The sequence below is a fragment of the Mauremys mutica genome, chromosome 3 (assembly GCF_020497125.1).
Source record: "Mauremys mutica isolate MM-2020 ecotype Southern chromosome 3, ASM2049712v1, whole genome shotgun sequence".
Lineage (NCBI taxonomy): Eukaryota > Metazoa > Chordata > Testudines > Geoemydidae > Mauremys > Mauremys mutica.
The window spans coordinates 149,147,018-149,170,378 of NC_059074.1; the positions used below are offsets into that span (position 1 = coordinate 149,147,018).

At 40.9% G+C, this 23,361-nt stretch overlaps 1 protein-coding gene across 2 annotated transcripts in view; it reads left to right on the forward strand.

The window, feature by feature from the left end:
- The first annotated feature begins 490 nt into the window (after positions 1–490).
- The window catches only part of ZFAND3 (zinc finger AN1-type containing 3), a 257,521-nt gene continuing 234,650 nt past the window's right edge, over positions 491–23,361 (forward strand). For both annotated transcript variants that reach the window (XM_045009923.1, XM_045009924.1), the window contains exon 1: positions 491–615. In XM_045009923.1, coding sequence (XP_044865858.1) covers positions 545–615 — 71 coding nt within the window. In that variant the 5' untranslated portion in view covers positions 491–544. The remainder of the gene's footprint in view (positions 616–23,361) is intronic.

Genomic DNA, 23,361 nt, shown 5'->3' on the forward strand with positions numbered 1-23,361 from the left:
GGTCCATCTTCCCGGGCCGTACCACCTCCTACATGTGGTGGGAGGGAGGCCTCCCTAGGTACTTCTGTTGTCCCCGCTGCCCCTGAACCTTCTGGGGCCGGATGCGACTCGTTGCTCCCGGCTATCGGCTCCCTTAGCAGTTACCGTCTCCTGGCCCTCGCCCCTGCTCTATTCCAACCTCCCCCACCGCAGGAGGATGGTACGCGCCACTCCCACCTGAGCCAGCGGCCGGGCGATACCACCCCGCGCACCACGGGGAGAGGCGCTGGGGCTATTGTTGGGTCAGGGGGTGCGTCCGGCTCGCGGCAAGAGTAGGTTCGTCACAGCCGCCGCGGAGAGGGAGGGGCGCCGCCCGGAGCTCAGTGTCCCCCCAGGCCTCGCCGGGCGCGGCCGCTGCTCCTCTTCCGTCCCCTCCGCGGCCGCTGCAGTGGTAGCGCCCGGCTCCAGCTGACCGGCCTGGAATCCCGGCTCCGAGCCCCGGACCCTCCGCTCCCAGCGACCCCCCGCCCCGGCGACGCGGCCCCGCCGGAGACTCGGCCCTGCCATGGGAGACGCCGGCAGCGAGCGCAGCAAGGCGCCCAGCCTGCCGCCCCGGTGCCCCTGCGGATTCTGGGGGTGAGTGCGGCCCGGGAGGGGTGAGGCCCGGGGGAGGAGGCCGGGGTCTGGGCTACACCGTGGGGCTGGGCAGGAGCAGAGCCGGGCCTGGTGACTAAGGCCAGGGACGGCGAGCCAGGTTGGGGCCGGGATTATTGGTCTCCCCTCGGGCCTGTCACGAAGGCTGAGCCACCCCACCCCCCTTACCCCACCCCAGTCTGGATTGCTTCAGGGCAGTGGCGTGTGGCCCCTGCTGTGCGGCGGGGGGGCTTCCCCTGTCAGAGGGGCCCCTCCCCCAGGCATGTGACTGTATTTGCTGCATCACAGAGGGGGTGGCAGGCTCCTGATTTACAAGTACAAGTGGCTTAGTAGGGGTGGCGACAGCAGCTAAATGATCCCAAAATATCCCGTCTGTATTCTCGTTTCGAGATATTGAACAGCTCTCTGTAGTGGGGTCCCCATCTGTGTGTGTTTGTGGCTTGTATTAGTTATCACCTTATTAGTATTCAGTCATCCCCATGTATTACTGCCTTCCCACTCCCCCCACAGCTTTGAGACCTTTGTGTGGCCTCCCCCATGGCCGTTAGAAATTGTAGAGAATTTCCTGAAGGGAGCAGCTTCAATGCCTCTCTCTGCTCATCCCTCTAGATGTTCAGTTTAATTTAAACGAACACACCTTGTTTCTGAGCCCCCAGGTGGAATAATAGTGGCATCAGCAAAGTGGCAAGCAGGCAACTTTCTTTAATTCTTTCAAGAATTTCAGCCTTTCATAGATATGGCTAGCATGTAACTTAGGTCCCCTTTCAGTCTGTCATGTTTTAGGTCTGTAAAGAGCCATATACAGCCATGTATATATGAATAGCAATATAGAAGGTGTCCTGTTACCACTTTATAAAACCTTCCCAGCAGGCCTCATGCTAGGGATGGTCCATGTCATCTGCTGGCTAATCCTGTTTTTTAGAGGGAAATGTCATTCCTCTGTGCTGGAGGAAAAAAACATAACTGCCCATTTGATTCTTCTTTCGCTCTCCAGGGCCATGCCTGGTAATAATGTTTCCATTATCGGTTTTTAGCAGATATATTGTGACATATGGAATGTGCTGGCTGAGACATGGACAAAAAGTGTCTTTAATATGTGTGGTGAAGATGTGGGTCCCTAAAGTTCTTATTTATGGAGTGTTCAAAGGATATGTAACTGGGTAGACTTGTGGGAGTCCACCTGAGATTTATACCTGTCTATGACTGTACCTTCTTGGGATTTAAATAATGCGATTTAAGGTACTCTGGAGGAGCAGAAGGACGCATATTAAGAGTGATTTAGAGCTGTCACTAGTCAATAGGCTACCTTTGATTTTATTGGAATGGCAGAATTCTAAATTAAATCCCATTTGTGAGTTATGATACAAGTCTGAACTTTGACAAATACGATGGTTCCATTGGGAGTGAACTTACAAGGCATATTGTAAATATACAGTAAATTATTTTATTTTTGATTTACTAGGCCCCTGTATTTATGCCTCATGCTTTCTATAACATGACTAAAAAAGAGTTGCTACTATTTCCATTATGATGCGCTGGCTTCTGTGATCAGTGATGATGTACAAAGGCACTGAAGGAGTTATGACAACTTCAGCTCACAGCTCTTTTCATGCTGAACTTTGTATTGAGTTCAGTGTCCTATGTTTGTGACATCAGAGTATTGTAAAATCTGGTGCCTCAAATGGTGAAATGAGGCTATGAAGAAAATGGCCCTTTAAAGATGCTGCCTATATATTGATGGATATTTCTCCCCATCACATAAACACCCATCACAATTAGGACTAATTTGCCCCCTTTTGAAGGGATATAATTCCAGCAGGGTTGAAGTACATTGGCAGTGGAATGGTATGGAAAAGTTCACCTTCTCTACCAGTAGTGTTGCTAAACAGGGTTTTAGTTTCACGTTCTGTCAATCTGACACCTTTCCAGAACACAAATATACTTTATCAGAGGGAAAAGAAAAGAAAAAGATTGTTTTTTCAGAGGCTTAGACTTTTCCTCATTGAGTTATCAGAGGCCAACATTGTTAAGCATCCTGTAGAGTGGTTGGCTTGTGTACATGTGTAGGTCTGATCCCTGAAGACACACGTGTCCTCATTTTCTTTGTCCTTGTTTACACTAGAAATGGTTTGCTGATAGAGCTGTACTGCTGTAGCTATGCTGGCAAGTCCTCCTAGTGGAAATTCAGCTTATCACCAGCCTTGGGAGGAATCTTGATCCTTGTATTAGTGGACAGGCAGTAGGTACTGCACATCTCACTCTTTTCTCTCAGAAATCTCTGGCTGTTCAATGTTCCCTGTTCCTCACTAGTCTAATTATCAAAATTTCTCTCAAGGCAGCCCTTGATCCTGAATCACTGTTGTGGTAGAACAATGTATGCTAAGCCAATGGGCTAGTCTGCACTCCAGGAAGTTGGTCTTGGCTAAATATGAAAAGGTTGTAATTATTTTCATGTGGTGAAACATAGAAGTTCTGTGTAATGTTTAGTACTAGCTGTTGCTTAAAGTGAATGTTCTCTACAGTAATCCACAAACATTTGGCATAGTAAGAAAAATGTGAAAAGGAGCGTTGCAAATAAAGAAGGCCTTTTATGTAAAAATACTTACAGTTGGTCCTAGCATTAAAATCTGTCTTTAGGTGAACTTTGATGTCAGGAGTTCAGGAAACACACATTTTAAAAAGTGATGTGATGTACAAAAGCGGCGGGGGGGGAGGGAGGATTCCATATTTTGTTGCTGCTTTCTGATATAATATATGGAGATAGGTATATCTCATAGAACTGGAAGGGACCCCGAAAGGTCATGGAGTCCAGCACCCTGCCTTCACTGGCAGGACCAAGTACTGATTTTGCCCCAGATCCCTAAGTGGCTCCCTCAAGGACTGAACTCACAACCCTGGGTTTAGCAGGCCAATACTCAAACTGATGCATAAAAGTCTGAAGAGTTTTAAAAAAACTTTTGCTTGTTTTTATATTAGAAATTTAGGTCCTGTCTAGGCTGGAAGACTCTGTGGTGGTGTACTGGATATTTGCTAGAAAACTAGTAAAATGGTGATGATACAAGAGACTGCGAACTGAACAACTGAGGGGGAAGGGATTTTTTGTCAGACTATATGTAAAACTTTCTTTAAACATCTATTTAAGGTCAATGATTAACTTCAATTATAAATGTTAATCTTTGTTAAAGCTCACAGTAACAATCCCTGAAAGCTCTCAGAGGCCTTCTAGTAAGACCAGACTTGACATTCCTTTTTTCTAAGGGGGGAAAAACAAAAAATACCTTTCAGTTATTCTTTATGCATCATTTAAAAAATAAAATAAAAAGAACAATCCCTTTAAATCCTTTAGGTCAAATGAAGCATTGGGTTGAACATTACATTTTAATGAATCATTTCAGGTATCCAAACAGACAGCCTAAATCTGCAAACCTAGTCTATAATAATCTCTTAGAACTTCATTTACAAAAGCATTTATGCTTCCAATATCTTCAAAATACCTTCACTATTCTTTCCTCCTTTTATTATAGCATGTCATAAGCTTTGTCGAGTTTCAGGCAGTGTGAGCATTGCAACATACATTTGGAGTTTCAGTTGTACTGGACTTCTTCCGTTCTTTCAATTGCTTTTTGGAATCGCAGACTACAGATTGCATTGGTTATTTTCTTTTAGAGCTGCAGATTTCAGAAATTTATACCTTATGCCATACATATTCCAATCAAGCCATTTTTCTTGGTACCTAGAGCTGTTTTGCTCAAATTTAGGACCCAATCCTGTTCTGGATATCATGTGGGCAGATCCCCACTGACTTTGGAAGGGCTTTCTCTACACAAGGACAGGAATCCATTTGTGCAGAGCTCATTGCAGGACTGGGACCTTTGTGATTAAGCAGTCACATGCATGGGTTAATATTATAAGCTGAAATACCAGTTGGACTTCTAGGAGTTGATTGTGGGGAAGGGAGAAGTCAAAGAAATAACTTGACAACTTTATTTGTGTTCTAGTGAATGTTTTTATTTTCTCTAAAGCACATACCAACATTGAAGGTATTGTATGCAATGCCTTAGAACCAGAAAAGAAGGAAATATGTTAATAAGCATAAAACAAATGAATTCCATTCTTGAAATGGTGGCTGCCAGCAGGAAGTTGATTGAAAACACAGTATGATTAGTTTCATCCCATCTTATTTCTGGCAACTTATAAGGGTACTGTACTCCGCCAAAGCTGATGGCAATACTGCTTTGAGAACAGGCCAGCAGGGGTTCTGTAGGATGTTACCACTTATCCTGCCTCTCACTGACACTGCCTGCATCCTATACATGACAACACATTCAACCCCAAGCTTTCTACTGTCCTGGGAGAATCCAGAGCTTACTTCTGAATCTAAATCTTCTCATTGTTAGTACATTACCATGCTGCTGCCACATTAACCTGGCCCTTTTGATGATTGTCTAATATAGTATGAAGCAGTTGATCAGCAGAATATAAATTTCAGTTACGTGATTAATTTCTGACTGTGGATCACTGAAGCATTCCTTTTTTCTAATCAAATATGTTGTTTCTTTTATATTAAAAAAAGAAAATCCTTTGATTTTTAACAAAGCTCTCTCTGGCCAGTGTTTAACTTTGAGATTGAAGCTTTTTTTTCTCTCTCTCTCTCCAAGGACCCTGGGTGATCATTTTAAAAACCTCCTCCTAATTTCTGGAGTCCACACCTGTCCCCATCCTTACCTAACTAAAGGTGCCTTTGTAAGCTTCATTTTGTTTTAACTGGTACCAGAACACCACATCCTTGCAGCTTAAACCAGGCTTGAATAGACAGGCCATAGTAGAAATATACACCTTTCCGTGAAAATGCTTTTCCACTGGGATGAAGGTGGTGCAGTGGATTAGTGGTGTCTTTTCTATCTGGGGCCTCAAGTTCTGGAGCAAGCCATTAGAGAATGAGTTGTTGATTTGTTCTAGTTCACATCAGAACTACCATACAGCTTGTTACAATTTGTGTTCACTGGAGTCTTCAATGAAGTCTGGACTAGAATGGCAGTGAATGCTGTAGGTCAAAGTTGAGGTGCATTGGAGTAGCTGTGGGTGGATGGTGATGCTGTGGGTCAGAATTGAGGTATATTGACACAGCTGTGGCAAGGAAGCCTACTTTAGGTCTAGCTCTAACCAAAACTGTTGTTTCCTCACACTTAATGGGGTGAATTGATTTAAATCCATAGTAAAACATAAAAGCTAAAAAATCACTGCCTTGAATCACTATTTTGTTTTTTTGTTTTTTTTTACTTAAGTGAAAACTCATTCTCTGATAGGAGAGCCAAAACATGATTTTTAAAGAAAGGAGACATCTTATTTTATTACAAAGGTTTATGGGGCATCTATCAGGGTGCTTTACAAGGCTTAAACTGGTAATTAACATGGCTTGAGTTAGTGGTTATGATCTGGTTTTGTGTTTGTGTGTATCAGTGTGACAAATACTTGAATGTAGTATTTCTGGTTTGCTAGATATGAACTCATGAACAGTGATCTCTTAGTATCTCCACATGAGTGTTTCAAAGCACTTTATAAATAAGGCCTTACAACAGTTGCTGTGAGCTAGATATTCACTTCTGTTCTTTGATTTCCATCCATTGTCTCAGCAGCAAAGATGGGTCTGAATTAAGTCTTTCCACTACTTTCTGTCTTGCGCCAGCTTCATGGGTTTGTAGTTAGGTATTATATTGAAATGGAGGGAGCCGTGTAAGAGAATGGGTTGATCCACTGGACTATCAGGAAGTAAAGAAAGTAAGTAAGGATGATAAAGACACTTTAGAGAAACTAAAATTCTTTGCATAAGGTTTCATCATAGAAGATATTGAAAATGATCAGAGGCATGGGAATTTTTCAATATGAGGGGAAAATGAAACAGTTTGGGATTCTTTTATCATGTTCTCTCTTTGAACTAGAGTTATATAAAATAATGAATAATATAGAGCAAGTAAGTAATATAGAGCAAGTAAGTCAGATGCAAGGGACATCCACTTAAATCAAAAGATAGTAAATTTAAAATTGATAAAAGTAGATACTTTTGAATACAGCACACAACCTGTGGAATTCTTGCCACAAGGTATCAGCTTCAGGACTGAAGCTAAACTATTTCACAAGTACGTTTGTTGCTGAAGTTGAACCATTGAAGTGGAAATTGCTGGCCTATCACATAGAGCCATATTTTGTTGAAGTAGTAAATCAGCTTTCTCTGCAGAAACCTCTTCTTTATGGATATAGGGAATAACTTCTTCATTTGGACTAGTAAGTTCAGAATTGGAGAAGCAAAAATGAGAGTAGACAAAGCACAAATGTTGAATTTGCTGTTCTAAAAAATGAACAAAAAACAGATGGCATATGAAAAATCTGGTTTAAAAAAACCCATTGGTATGCTTGGTGAACTAGAGATCTGTTCATCTCTCCAGTTAAGCCAGGGGGTGAAAAATCCAGTCACCTAAACCATTAATTTCTCCATAATACAATTTTTTCTATATGAAAGCTTGTAGCAAAGATCATCTTCTGAATGTAAACTGACAAGGAGCAAGTCATTTTCACTCTACTAGTTGGTGAAGCTTGGAGTAGTTTGGGAGCACTGAAGTCATTTGTCCTAGACCATCTACAGTCTGTCTTATTGGCTTCTGAATGGTATGTGTCTGGTATTTTTTTCAAACTGTGGTAAGTTGAAAGTATTGTGACTTGAATAATGCTAACATTTGCTCCATAGTCAGAAGTACAAAATGTTTCTGTTTTTATACTGTTTAATAAAATAGACTGTACAACTATATAATATGTATCACTCAAGAACCTGACACTGGTTTTGTGCTGTAGATATGTTATGCTTTAAATATTGATTCAACTGACTTAATTGGAGGTGTTTCAGTTCATTTCAAATTCTTCTAAAATCTTATAATGAATATAGTCCATGAGACAAAGTGTTGTCAATGTACATCTCAGTTTTAAGTAAGCATAACTTACATAATAAATTTAAATATCCCTTTTAATCTTAGTTGACACCAAACTCTCTCAAATGTTTATATAAACTGTTCTGAACATGGAGCTCAAAGGATTCTAATACTACATCCTTGAAGTAATGAAAAGTGGAGACTTAAAAGCTAATTCTTCCTTAAGTCATGCCATCCTTTTGACAAAGGAAGGAGTTAGCCATAGAACACACAACTTCTGCTACTGTCATGAAATGAGTCGGTTACATATTTTCATTGAGGAGCTTGGTTTTGATTTGAATATTTTGATTGACATGGCATCGAAATTTCTCTCAGATTTAAGAATGGCTTTGAAATTAGATTACTTTATCTACAGATAAATGCAAGTCTCTTTTGGCAGCACTTAAGTGCATATATCTGAGATGGATGTACCATGTTTTCATAAGAAAACAGTCCTTTTTTCTGTTTATATTCTGAGCCTGAAGCTGCAGCATGATTGTCTCCTGTCCTCTCAAATTAGCATTTTTTGAAGATGGATTAGTTAACTAAAATAAGTACATTGGCGTACGTATTCTGCAGATGTTTTAGGAGAATGGCTTGCAGTGAATAGAAGTATATAATGTTGATTGTGATCATGTGATGAGATCCTCTTTTGGACCTCAGAAAGAAGCCATGTGTTCAGATAATCTGTGGAGAAGTGAACCAGTGTGACTTGTCGCCCCTCTCCCCCTTTTTTAAAAAGAAAATGGCACCCCTCCCACTTGTCTTACTCAAATGACTAAGAGGATATTCTTTTTCCTGTCAGTGCAGTATGGGCAGGGGTTACTGATAAGAGCCCTGTTATGATTTTTAGAAGAAATTGTAAATGGGACTTGTGATTGTGGGGTGACAGTTGGCTTCTCCAGATGCGAAACATTCTAAAAGGTCCCAGGTCTGAGTATTTCCTGATCTATTATTTATAAAACAAAATGACCCGCAGGGGCCTGAAAGAATATGTGGACAAATATAGGTGGAGACATTGCCAGTGACAAATGCAAAATGATTCTGAAAATGAAGCCTCTGTGTGGATGACTAGCACCTTATGATTTCAGGTAGAGGTTTGTTTTAGGTGCCAGAGCTGACAGTGGCATCCAGTAGAATTTGAGTAGTTTCTGTAGACTCATGCAAAAACAGCCAACTACTACTTCAGATTTTAAAGAGATACCATCATATTAAAAAAATCATATGGCCAAATCCTGCATTCATTGAAGTCATTGGGAATCATAAGTACACAAGAAATATAGGATTGGTCCCATATATTGTAAACAGTCCTTTAGCTGTGTTACAAATTATGCCTTAAATGAAGAGTTTTCAAATGTTTGTAGTAAGGATTACTATCAAAATGGAGAGCTTGACTCAGATGCTTTCTCTTCCATTCACAATTGTGTGCACCACCTTCGCTTTTCTCACTGGCAATTGAATAACATCCATGTGGCAACTACAGCACCTGTGAACATGGAAGAGTATGTTAGAAAAGTATTTAATTATTTTTTAGTTCCAGCAAGTATTCTGTGGGCTCCTGATGTTCTGACAGTCCACAGTTTGGGAACCCCACTGCCTTAGGTTATTAAAACAGAATCATAAGCATCCAGTTCACTTTTCGCTATTTATCCTGCTCACTTCTTGCATTCTCTTAACTTGAACACTGGAGATCAATGCAGGCAGTTAGGTTTCAAGTCCTGAGTGCTGCAGTGTTTGGATTGTAAACGCTTCAGGGAAATATTAATTTGTTTTAAAAAGACTGTTTTTATTGGCATTTAAATAATTTTGAAAACATTTCTGTTGGACTTGGGTTTTATAAAAGCTTGTTTTTACAAAAAAATGTATTTTGCCCAATTTGGATGGCTTTAAATAAATAAATTAATAAAAAAGGATAAAAAACACTTGTTCTATGCAGACTCTCCTGTAGAGAATAAATTGTACACATGGTCATGCGTGCATACTGTTTGTTTTAAAGCAGTTTTAAAAAGCAACCAGGCAAACTGATAAAAAGAGCCGGGAGCATTATTTGATGACTTTAGTAAGAAACTGATAGAACTCCTGAATTCCATTCCCAGCTTTTTAACAGACATAATCTGTGACCCTGGATGAGCTGCTTAACATCTGTGCCTTGGTTTTGTCCTTTTAAAATGGGTATGTTTATCTATCATGCCACTAATGTTTGTAAAGCACATTGAGATTCCTGAATGAAAATTGCTATAGAAGTTCAAAGTATCTTTTTATTTAAAAAAAAAAAAAAGAAATAAGCAGAACTAGAGTGAGAGCAGTTAGAAAAATACAGAATAGCTCTTTATCATAGAGAATCCAAAGTCCTGTCTCATTTGGTTTAATCACTAAAACAAGATCAGCTTTCACAATATGCATATATTACAGAGATTGGCCTTGTCACCATGACAGCAATGTTTTGATCTCTAATTATATGCTGTTTGTGAAAAATGTCTGAGTAAGTTGCATATGTATTTTTAAAGTATGTAAAGTTGTCTCACTTACAGAGGAATCCCGCAGTATTTGATATTGCATGGTTATCCTAGCTGTTGATTAGATGCTATTTTGATGCAAGATGTCATCAATATCATGCAGTCTAGCTTGTTGGAGAATCAATTATGTTTTGTTTTTAAAAAAAAAAATCAATTGCAGGTCATTGAAACACATTTTTAGCTTGAGAAAGGAGCTAAATCTTAGGCCTGATATTGCTGATGACAGCTTGCAGGAGCAGGTGTTGATTTTAATGTTAGACAAAGTAATGTCTTTTATTTAAAAAATGCACTGGTATTACTTTTTAGTGTGCATCAAGAATGGAAAAAATATAGCAGTGACAAAATTAGTTCACTGGGTTTTTAGGAGAACAGTTGTTTTTTTCTTTTTCTTTTTTTCTCTTTAACCCAGAAAATCTTAGCACAGATTTGGACCATCCTGGAAAACTTCATCCAATCTTTACATCTGGGATGCTAAATAATTTAAAAAAGCCAAACAATCCCCCCCTTATCCCACTCAGTTTCTAAAGCTGGACTCGGTGTGTATTAACACGTGTTGATTTATTAATGACTTTTGGTTTTTAATTGATAGTATTTTAACAATGGTTGGTACCAGAAAATAACTTTCTGATTTTAGTTTGGTACAGCTTTAATAGAGCATTCATCAGTTTTACATCCAGTGGTTTCCTTTTTAGAATTGATTTTGAGTCCATGCTACATTGAAAGAGCAAGAGTCTTTTTGAGCCCTTCCCATAAAAAGTTTGCTCCAGTATGAGTGTTGGATCCTGTGTCAATCTTTGTTGTTCAAATTTTGTATAGGAAAATCTTGTGCTAGAAAAGTTTTGAAACCTATTCAGTCTCCTTCAGAAGACTGAAAAACTGGTCATTTCACTGCCTGAAATCTTTCTCAAACATGGAATGAGTAGTTGGTTTTGGTATAATTAATGCAGGGCATTTATGATGGATCAAAATATGCTTCTTAGTCTCCCTATATGCTAACTTGTCATTTTTTGAATGTTATGTAGAAAGCAATTTATAATTACATTTGAAATCTTCCAGTATTTTTGCTGAATAGTGGGGTTCTGCATTTAATACTTATGTACAAATAAATGAAATTGCCTTAGAAATAATTCAGTTAATTTGATGCAAGTTGACTCCTTTTTAGTTTGCAAGAAAACTTTCCGAGTCTCATAATTGCCTGTGGGGCGAAGATGGAATATTTTTTAATGCTTGTAATTTCTCTTATGTTTTCTGATAGCACGCTCCTCTGTTTATTTAGATGGATGTTAGATGTAGGCAGTGTGCCATTTAATGCTTGCTAAACAGTTCTTTTGTTTCTTTTGCAAGTACTGGTAGTTTCTATTGGTTGAATAGCTGTATCTCTTTTGGACACCAGGTCTATCTCTTTTTTTTTAAATTTTCAACCTGTGTACCACACCCACAAGTGCGAGTATGCTGTAGAAACAGTAGGGTATTTTGTTCCCTTCTCCATATATCACAAGAGACTGGTGGCTGTAGACCAGTTAGAATAAGAGTAGTTGAATGTACATGTCACCCAAACATTTTATTTGGGCATGTCTGGGCACAAGAATCTCAGACTGCAGCAAATTAATGCTTGCTTATGCTAATGCTGCTCTTTGGCATTGTTCTTTGTTGCCAAAATATCACTTGCTGTTGAAAATCTGAGCAGTAAGGGATCTAATAAAATCGAGTCAGATTTCTCCAACGTATCCTGTTTCCCTTCTTCAGTTTTAGAATATCCGTCACTTTGCTCCCATGAAACTTAAAAGGGAGGAAGGAGCTTGGGTTAGTGGCTAGACCAGAGGGCTGGGTATATTCTTGGCTCCGACACTGATTTGTAACATGACTGTGGGAAAGTTATTTAACTTCTGCCTCCATTCCTCCATTTCTACGACTCTCTGTCATAAATGCAGAGCAGAAGAGCAAGAACTGCCTGCATTACATATCTGCAAGTCTCAGAAGGTTTTACAGCACTCCATGATGAAGATAGGATCCCATTATTATCCATTATTCTGTGCTATAGTATCTCATTTTACTATTTGTGTTCTCATGTGAGTAATACAGGCAAGGCTAGAGAGAGCTGCCAGGTGAAAAGTGAGCACTTCCTGTCCTGCCACAATGACTTGCAAGGACAGGTTCAAAGAGTAAAAGGAAGAGACAATGCAGTGTGTGTCATTGTACAGTAAACCACTCTGCCTTCATTCTTTCAAAATAAATTAAAATATTTAAAATACCATCTCCTATCCTTATAACAATAACTCCAGATTCATGGGTTAGGAACTCAGTTGCCTGATGACATCTCATCTAAAAAAGTCAATCGGCTGAAGCTTTACATACTATCCCTTACTGCTTTACATTAACAAAAATCCCTCTTCTGTTCTAGGATATTTTATATTTAAACTTCAGTCATTTACAGGTACATCTCTAATTTAAATTATACAGTGCCAGCGAAAAACATTGGTATGGAAAGGAAATAACCACAAGTTCAAAAATAATAATAATAAAGTCTGCCAAATGGCATTGGGGCTGTAGCTGAGCAGTTCTGGTATTAGTACCCCTGCTTACACTGTGGGGTGGAGGTGCAATGTTACGCCTTATGGCATGCATGCACATATAAACAGGCAACTGAATTACTGGGATCTTATTGTAGTGAGAGGTCCTGTTGATGTCATAAAATCCTCTCTTTGGTGGCTCATAATTTTCTCTGTTTCCTATTATGGACTGAAAATTATTATGCCTCATTTCAGACCCAAAACTGTATTTAGACAAACTTATGCAAATATATATAAAAGTTTTCCATTCTAAAGTGTTCACTCTCTTGTACTCTGGCAACTTGAATAGTTTCATTTTAAAAAATCCATATTCTATATTTATGGCCTTCAGTGTATACAACCTTTGCAGAGTTTGAAATAACTAACACGTTTTTAAAAATGATCACTACTGTTGGTTGCTTGTTCTTTAGAGTCCAGTTTAACACTGAGGGCCTAATTTCAAAGGTGCTTAGCATGCACAGGTCTGATTGACTTCAGTTGGAATTGTGAATACTCAGCACTTTTGAAACTCAGATCTGAGATGTCTCAAGTTAAACATTCAAAATCCATGGTCTCTACTGACATTTTACCCTTTTAAATAAGCACGTTCCTCTCTGGAAGTGTGCAACCAAACAATGTAAAGATGGACCAGTCAGGCTTTACCTAACAGGTCTGTCATGGCCCAGATGTTCCCTGCACTCCCCATCAATGCCAGCACTCCTTGACTGTTGTTTTTTGAATAAGCAATCATTGCATACATTAAGTTCAAGAATACCTTGCCCTGAGGTTTTGCACCTTTTGAGGATGTGCACAATTTGAAATAGAGGACCACAGGCATCCAGTGACAAGCCACCAGGCCCGACTTGTCCCCTCCGCCTTTGAAAAATAAAGGAGAACATGGTTTAGGACTCTATTTCCCCCCTCCCCTCGATTTTTCTTACATAAGTATCTGTTTCAATTGTTTACATTTTGGTGCGTGCATGCCCAAAAAGTTGAACTGGTTAATTTAGTAATTCCTCCCCTAATGACCTGGAAGCTGGTGGTTCTACTAAAAACTGCATGGGGCCTGGAGGAAAGATGCTCTTCTTCCTTTTTCTGGGCAAAACTTTCTTTAGCTTTAGGTACTTTGCTGGTACAGCAACAGATTTTCTTTCCATTAAAGAGAATGGAATGCAAGAAATAAATATTAGATCTCACCTGGGAGTAAAATCTAAGACCAGTAAAAATGTTTCCATTACTTTTAAAATGCCAAAAGAAATAGGAGAGACAAGGTAGGTAAGGTAATATCTTTATATATCCGGGTACCAACATAGTTACAACACCATAGCAAATAGAAATAATCTGAGCCGTATTGTGGTACTATATGAGAACCTGAAGGGGAAATTGACTAGTCTCTTTTCTGCATCACTCAACTTGAATAGTGCAAGTAAATAACATAGTGAAAAGTAACAATATTAATATAATTACTTCACTTTTAATAATTTGTCCCTTATTCTTATGATCCTGAAATCACCTGGGCTTCTCACTTGAGTAAAGTTAATCACCTGCATAAGGGTTTGTAGCATTGGGCCCTATGACTATGTGTCTGTCCTGGCCTTGATTTCTGTGATTTAGTATTGGTCTGTCTCCCTGGTCAGCCCACTACTGAACAAGACTCCCCTGTGATTTTTCTTATTCAAATTTGGCTCTATTAGCTAGTGTACTCTGGGTTCTTAAATATTTTTAATCACTTCTTAAAATTATTTTGACTGTTCTCATTTCTTACAATAAACCAATTCATATTTTTAAAAGGTATATTAATGACATCATATTTAAATTACTCAAAGCATTTTTTGTCTTGGAGAAAAAACTACCCTTAGATAACCTTTATCTCAAGATGATTTATCCTGACCGTCTGCCTTTAATGTTTCAACAGCAACACTGCAGAAAAAGCAATTGACGAACCTAAATACCAGTATATGCGGTGTTTGAGTTAATTTTGCTATGGGAAGCTTAACCTTTGAATTTCCTAAGTAGTATAAAGTTCACTTCTCAACCTTAATGTTTCATTAACATTGGGGTTTTTTTACTGCATTTGTAATGGTGTCAGGTGGTGGGTCTGACTGCAGTGACAAGGTGCGAATGAAATTTTAACAAGCCTTTTGCTATTTTGATGCTTTCCTTCCTCACTGCTTGTTTTGTATGTGCTCTTGACTTGTGAACATCTAGACCATGTACACTTCTGTAAACCATATACTGTTTAAACAAAGCATGGGCGGGGGAGAGAAGAGTGGTGAGAGAAAATGAAGAACTGAGCTTGTTTCCTTTTCTGGTTTTTGGGTCACTTGACTTGGGACCTGACTAAATATACACAGTCAGGTGACCACCTTTATATTATAGCTATATAACATGTTGAGCTGATAGTATTCTGCAATGATGTATATTAACATTTGCTTTTGAAATAGTGCAGTAATTGGAAACTTAAACTGGACAGAATTAGGCCAGATGAAGGCTTTAGGTATTTGCAGTGGGTGCTTTAAATTTACTGCTGCCTGACAGGCAGACACTAGTGGATTTTATTATAATTTTCAACTTTATTTTTCAGTATTTTCAGCTCATGTAGCTGAAATGTCATTAAATTCTTGAGGCTGCTGACATTGGAAATTGATTTGGTTACCCTACTGGTACAGAGGTTTCTTTTTAATGCCGTCACCTCAGTTTGCTGATTTGCTAATCAGTTTCTGGCTTTGGTTAAAATACCATTGTTGTAGGCTTTAATTTAGGATACATAACTGGAGTTCAGCTGTAACTAGCTTTTATAACTGAAAATAGTTAGAAGATTTTGCAAGTTATGGAGAACCTTAATTTCTTTATAATTACTGATCAAGGATCATCACTGCAAAAAAGAAATGGCCTGTATACAAGCTGTCATTGTTTAGACTGATTGGATGTAATTGATGATCATTATAATAATACATCAGAATGTTCATGTACAATGATCAATTTTCAGGAAGAAAACAGCCATTTTTGTAAGAAGTTTCTGCAGTTGAGACCTAGTTTTGATGAAATAAGCCATTCTGATAGCATTTCTGCTGATATAGTTGTCATTTAAAAGAACACCCTGTGATCAGTTTTGGTTTTTAATTTTTTAAGCGTAAAACTTAAGACATTTTAATCAGTAAGGCTTCAGTAAATGAATGTGCCATAGATACTTGTATTGCTGATGATTAGCAGTTGTCTCTGTCTCAATCCTATCATGCAAAAATGGAGCACCAGAGGGTTAGGGCAGGGGTGGCCAGCCTGAGAAGGAGCCAGAATTTACCAATGAACATTGCCGAAGAGCCACAGTAATACATCAGCAGTCCCCCATCCGCTACCCTCCTCCAGGCCCCAGCACCTCCCGCCCACTGGCACCCTTGCCAATCAGTGCCTCCCCCTCCCTCCCCATGCCTCCCGCCCACCGCAATCAGCTGTTTTGCAGTGCACAGGAGGCTCTGGTGGGGAGGAGGGAGGAGCGAGGGCATGGCAAGCCAGGGGGAAGGAGCAGAGGCCTTAGGGGAAGGGGTGGAGTGGTGGCAGGACCTGGGACAGAGCCGGGGGTTGAGCAGTGAGCACCCCGCAGCACATTGGAAAGTAAGCATCTGTCGCTCCAGCCTCGGAGTCAGTGCCTATGCAAGGAGCCGTACATTAACCTCTAAAGAGCCGCATGTGGCTCCGGAGCCACGAGTTGGCCACTCCTGGGTTAGTCCTGGGAGAGGGGGATGAAAATTGTATTGGCACTTACTAGCTAAATAATTAGTAATGCTTTCCTTCCTCCTGCTGGGCCTTTCTGTCTCTCACCTATTTTGTACAGTTATTTTGCTTGCTAGCTGGACAAACCACCACACTTAGCTGAAAATGTACGTATTCATATGTCTCTCACAACAACTTGTTTCCATTAGTGTCATGTGGCACAATTTGTCACAGATCAGACTCTGGATATAAAAACATTCTCATGGTGAAAGTTGTCTTTAGGGCAAGATATCATAGGCTGAGCTGGCAGCTCCACCTATAGTTAAAATTGTATTAAGTACATATTGATTCTATCTGTGTTAAATGCAAACAATTTTGAAAAAATGTAAACTTCCCCCCATAACACGACTAAACCATCTCATGTAAAGTTCAAGCTGATGAAGACTCATCCAGGAGGACATTTGAGACAGGCTGAGATGTGGGATTGAATGGAGGGAAAAGAAACCACAGCCAATCTTCCTTCTAATCATAATTTTTTTATTAATATTTTTATGTAGCATCTAGTAAGTGTCAAAATACTTCACAGAGACTGTCACTCATGACCTAAAAATATAAGGAAGTTTTTAAGGCAAGCTTGTGAAGGGCTAGTCACTCAGCTCAAAGAGATGAGTCATCACCAATGAAAGAATATCATTCCCACTTCCAGCACATTCTGCAGTTATGGAGGTCTGAGGCAGGCAGGATAAAGAGAGGGCCTCAACTATGGGGAGTAGTGTGAGCAGGTGGAATAGCTGTTTTGAAGTGAGAGGTCGGAAAGTAAAAGTTCAAGGGGATTTGATGTTATTGTATTTGTTCAGCCTATGGGAATTGCAATATTCAAGCTTTGGTGATTGCAAAACTGTGATTGACATCTTCATTATTTAGATTTGATTTAATAGGATGCCATATGCTGAAAAGTTCTAAAAACACTCAGCCAAGGGAACCCAGTTGTGTGTGGACACTCTCTGTCCTCTATAGAATGGAGAAATAAACAACTTTGAAAAGTTATGGGCAAATTACAGGTCTTGTCTGTTTAAACTTAAGTCATTAAAGCTGCTCCCTCCTGTTAAAATGGACCATTATTTTGAAATAACTTCTTCTCTGATGCAGGAGGGATCCTTTAGTTTGCAACGCTAGCATATCGCAGAAGATAGATTAGGTGGTTAAAAATCAATAGTTTCTCCTCTGTGCTAACAAAGTTCCATGTAGCTCGAATAATAGCATTCTGTATGAGGTAATAGAACAGGGGCTCATTTTTGTTTGTTACTGTTTATGATCACTCTGTGCATGGTTACAATGTCTTTGACTATGATTTTCTTCACAAATGCATAAACTAATCTGAGATAGGAACCTTGTTGTTCACTCTGCATGAAAATGGGCGTGATGTCCCACTTTGCCTTGATTGCCCCATGTGTGAATATTGGATGAAATAAGCATAGTAATTGGATTTAACCCCTCCATTCTCAGTGAGATAAGATAAGTAAAAAGCAAAGAAGATAATGTTCTGGCCCTGTCTCTACAGTTTCTCTGTGGTCTCCCAAAGTAGATCTGTGATGAAAACAGCAAAATGGCTTGTATAAGATGCTGCCATGATTCCCTTATTTTAGTGCATATTGTGAAGTTAGACTGATGATTGTAAAATATTTTATATGAGCTACATCACGAAAATAGTCATACTAACACAGTGACAACTTTGAACATTGAAATTAGTACTTAATGCTTTCATCCAGAGCACAGAAGCTAGAGAAAACAAAGTACTAACCAGTAGAAAGCTGTAGTCCCTTGCCTGTCAGTGGATGAAGGACTGTTGCCTCACTAAACCAGGGGTTCTCAAACTTCATTGCACCATGACCCACTTCTGAAAACAAACATTACTTCACAACCCCGGGGGGGGGGGGAACCAAAGCCTGAGCTTGTCCAAGTCCCTCCACCCTGGGCAGGGGGGGAGGGGGAGGCAAAGCCCATGGGCTTCTGCCCCAGGTGGGGGGGCCTGTAACCTGAGCCCCACCACCCAGGGTTGAAGCTCTCAGGCTTTGGCTTCAGCTCCAGGCCCTAGCAAGTCTGTCAGCCCTGGCAACCCCATTAACATGGGGTCATGGCTCCCTTTGGGGTCCCGACCCATAGTTTGAGAACTGCTACTCTAAACACTTCAAACAAGTTGACTTTAAAGAAAGCCTACATGCTGACTTACTAGTCACATTTTATATAGTTCAGCGTGTCTGAGGATTTCTGCACAAGCCACTTGAAATATAATCACCTGCATTGTGGGAATGTGGCAACTACAGAGAGGGGCTAGATAGACCAGAATGCACTTAGCCTTGGTATCCTGCCCTGATTCTATGTCTGACACCTGTTACAGAAAGTACCGTCAGATCTCCCACTTGTGCTGTGCTGGGCTGTTGGATTGGTTTTGCTGCAGAATGAAAAGTGCTACCTACTGAAATACCAGCATCAATCACTTCCTGTAGCAATTACAGGCTATGTTGGAGGTCTCTCGCATGAATACTGGTTACATTAATGCTTTGTACGTAGAGATCTCTCTTGGCCAGATGTGATTAAGAGCATCACAGATTTGCATAGTATACAGGATTAATTTAGAATCTTGCACAAAAAAAATGTGGGGGAAGGCAGGGAAAAAGTTTACGATAAGATTATGTAGTTACTCAGTAAGGCACATAGATGTTTTGATGGTTAATTTAATTTGGTTACCTTTTCTCTTCTCATTTCTTGGGAGAATGCTGGGTCCTCTCACTTGTGTCAGACGATGAAACCTCTATTTTAAGGCCATGCATTTCAGGTGACCTAGTTCACTTCATGATCTCTTTGTCCTCTACCCATCGAATTTCAGATCTTGTGTATTTGCGTAAAGCTTAGGGACAAATTTTAAACAGGCAGTGTCAAGTGGCTAGGCCCAAAATTGTATATGCTTCATAAATATGCAGATGATCCTAATATTTCTACAATAACTTTTAAAAGCTCTCATATGCTGTGTTTTTTCAAAAAGCCAGAACACACATGAGCAGCTCTACCATGACAAACCAATGTTCATGTGCACTATGGGAAATGAGGACTGCTTTGGAACAGATTTCATTTTCAGATTTCTAAGAAGTTGCCCTAAGCTGTGAAGGGGTGGAAATGTTTTAGATCTTCTCAGAGAGATCCTTGATAGTTTTATTTTTGTAAAGAAAAGTTCTAGTGGAGTTTGCTTAGTTCAGGAGGCTAAGCTTTTGTATTTGTCTTGGTGAATGTTTGGCAGAAAATATTATCGGATGCTTAAAATGAAAAGGAAGGGTGATATAGAAGGATCTGAAATAAAAGCAAATGAAATTTGTGGATTTAGACCATGGCCATGAATGTAACTTCTTCAAAGGGACACTGGTTATATCAGTGGTCCCCAACCTTTTCCAGGTGACGGGCGCCGGACGACGATCCACCGAAGATCATGGCCGGCGGACAAGGATCCGCCGAAATGCCGCCGAGAAGCGGCAACGTCAAGAGGCATCGCCGCCGAAGTAGCGTCGTCAAGAGGCATCGCCGCCGAAGTAGCGTCATCAAGAGGCATCACTGCTGAAAATCAGCGGCATTTCGGCAGCGACGCCTCTTGGTGACGCTGCTTTTTGGCAGCATTTCAGCGGATGCTTGTCCGCTGGCCAGTACGCGGGCGACCATAGATGCCCCGGCGGGCACCATGGCGCCCGCGGTCACCACATTGGGAACCACTGGGTTATATCATAGATGTTAAACCAGTTTCCTAGTAGCGATTAGTAGCACACTTGAGTATTAAAACTGAAAACTAAAAAGAAAATATAACATTTCACCATGTAAGTTGCTTACTATTTGCATGGCTCTTCACTTAGACAATGAAAATAAATTAGGCTAACCAGTTTTACTTAGGTTCAGCCAATTTAACACAGAAGTTGTCATGCCTTATCACAGCACTACACTATTTGGGTTTTAAAAACTAGTGGGGAATAGTTATTTAACAAACTGTTTCTCACTGGAATTAAATAACAATCATGAACACTTTTGTTGGCTTTACTGTATTTATTACTACTTGTTCAGTGGTGTTCATGTGTGCTGTATAGATACAGTCCCAGCCTGAAGAGATTAAAATCTAAGGTAAAAGCTTTTTTTCAGTGAAAACTCAATTTTGCTAAACCTAAACTTGGAGCAAAGTTTACCTGAAAACAACCATATAAAAACTGTGCTATTTTTTTATTTTACAGGGAGCCAGCGGTCTTCTAAAACTAGAAAAATAATGTATCATACAGAAGTTGTCAAGTATATTAATAATTCAAAGTGTTCTGCATAGAACTGCTCAAAATGCTAAAATGGAGCAGCTACTGAAAGTAATTGGATATGGGAGGAGTAATTTGGTACAAATAGACGAGGAAGTATCTGAGCTGAGTGTGCATATGAATTTGGCCACAGCAGTTCAGCAATAAGGTCAGGAAAAACATATGAGATTTGAAAACGGAATGAGTGATTTTTATAACAAGTTTAGAGACATTTCTATGAGTGGAAAGCTTGTTAGACAAAGGTAGATAGATCTTACAGAGAATGGTCACAGCATGTCTAGTTCCAGGTGGTGGGTGATGCAAGAATGCTCTGCATTTGGTATGATATTGCTTGTCACCCGGTGGAACAAACTCTGGATCCAGGGGGACATTTTGACATGCTGTGCAGTTTTGGGGCAGTGGTTGTAAATGTTGGATAGTTTCCGCAGGAAATGTTGTAGGGAGAGGCAATCCTGTCAGCAGGCACCATTGGGTTTGGGTTAATTGTGAAAAGAGGGTAAATCAGTTGAGAAAAGAAAGGATCCATCCCAATCTTCTAGATATGTAAAGCTGAAGAAAAGTGAGGATGAGCTATAACTACACCCAGAAATCTCAGGGAGATCCTATCCCAGCAAGGCAATTTGAAGGCGATTAGGACAGCATTGTTCAGCTTTTTTGAAGAATGCCAAATGATGATTGTTTAGGATATGTGGGTAGGGCCTATATATTATATCTTCTGTCCAGTGCCCACAACAGTTTGGGGTAGATTTTGGGACATAAAAGCCGTCACGGATTTTTTTTTCTCTTCTTTTCTCTTTCCAGCCATTCGGCAGGGTTCCTTCAGAGAATGGACTCAGAAAGTTATATACAGTTGAGTAGCACTGAAGGGAGCCACTGCATATAGACTTATTCTTTCCCTCACAACTGCTACTTCATCCAACACTGGATTAGCTGGATCTCTCTTTTAAAATGATCAACCATAAAATATTATCTTTTTGCCATTAGGTTTCAGAGTCAATTTTGAAATGATGGATGGGGCAAGTCCTGGAGGATGGGTAGGGTTGCCAGGTGTCCGGTTTTCGAATGGAACACCTGGTCGAAAAGGGGCCATGGTGGCTCGGGTCTGCACTGCTGACCGGGCCGTTAAAAGTCTGATCAGTGGCGCAGCGCTCCTAGAAGTGTTTGGCATGTCTCTGAGGCCCCTAGGCACAGGGACTATCAGGGAAGATCTGCACGCTGGTTCCGCAGTGCCCGTTGGCTGGGAACCGCAGTCAATGGGAGCTGCGTGGGCGGTGCCTGCAGGTATGGGCACTGCATAGAGCCATCTGGCTGCCCCTGTGCCTAGGAGCTGGACATGCCAGTCACTTCCGGGAGCCACATGGAGCCAGGGCAAATAGGAAGCCTGCCTTAGCCCCACTGTGCCATGGACCGGGAGCTGCCTGAGGTAAGTGCTGCCCAGCTGAGGCCCACACCCCAAACTCCCTCTCATACCCCAACCCCTTGCCCCAGGTCAGAACCCCATCCTGGAGCATGCACCACACCCCCCTCCTACACCCCTGTCCCAGCCCTGAGTCCCCTCCCACACCCAAACTCCCTCCTGGAGCCTGCACCCCTACCACCTGCCCCAGCCCTGAGCCCCCTCCCAGCCCCAAACCTGTCATCCCTGGCTCCACCCCAGAACCTGCACCTCCAGTCCTAGCCCTGAGCCCACTGCTGCACTCCGAACCCCTCGGCTCCAACCTGGAGCCCCCTCTTGCATCCCAAAGCCCTCATCCCTGGCCCCACTCCAGAGTCTGCACCCCCAGCCCAAGCCTCACCACCTCCCGCACCAACCCTCTGCTCCAGCCCAGTGAAAGTGAGTGAGGCTGGGGGGAGAGCGAGTGATGAGGGAGAGGGGGGGAATGAGGAGGGGCCTCGGGGCAGAAGGAAGGGCAGGGGTGATCGGTTTTGTGTGATTAGGAAGTTGGCAACCCTAACAATAAGTCCATCAATGGCTATTAGCCAAGATGGACAGGAATGCAACCCTAGGCTCTGGGTGTCCCTAGCTTCTTATTGCCCGAAACTGGGCGTGGATGACGGGATGGATCACTCAATGATTGCCTGTTCTGTTGATTCCCTCTGAAGCACCTGACATTGTCCACTGTTGGACGACGGGGGGAGGGATAGCTCAGTGGTTTGAGCATTGGCCTGCTAAACCCATGGTTGTGAGTTCAATCCTTGAGGGGGGCATTTAAGGAACTGGGGTAAAAATCTGTCTGGGGATTGATCCTGCTTTGAGCAGGGGGTTGGACTAGATGACCTTCTGAGGTCCCTTCCAACCCTAATCTTCTATGATTCTATGATAGGACACTGGGCTAGATGGGCCATTGATCTAACCCAGTATCGCTGTTATGTGCTTAAGTCATAGTTTCCTAGTAGCTATTATTTCAGGCTCTCTAATAACTCAGGAGAGCAATTTTGCATCTGCTCATGATTAGGAGGCTCTTTTCATAGCTATAAAGATGAGAAATTTATCTTTGTAAAATGTACTTCTGGGGGAATTCTGCGCCAAAAAATTAAAAATTCTGCATACAGTATTTTAAAATCTGCATATTTTGTCAAAGTTTAGAGAGACTGTGGCTCTAAAAGGAAGAGTATGCTATATTAAAAAGTAAATGACTCTAAAACCACTGAGTGG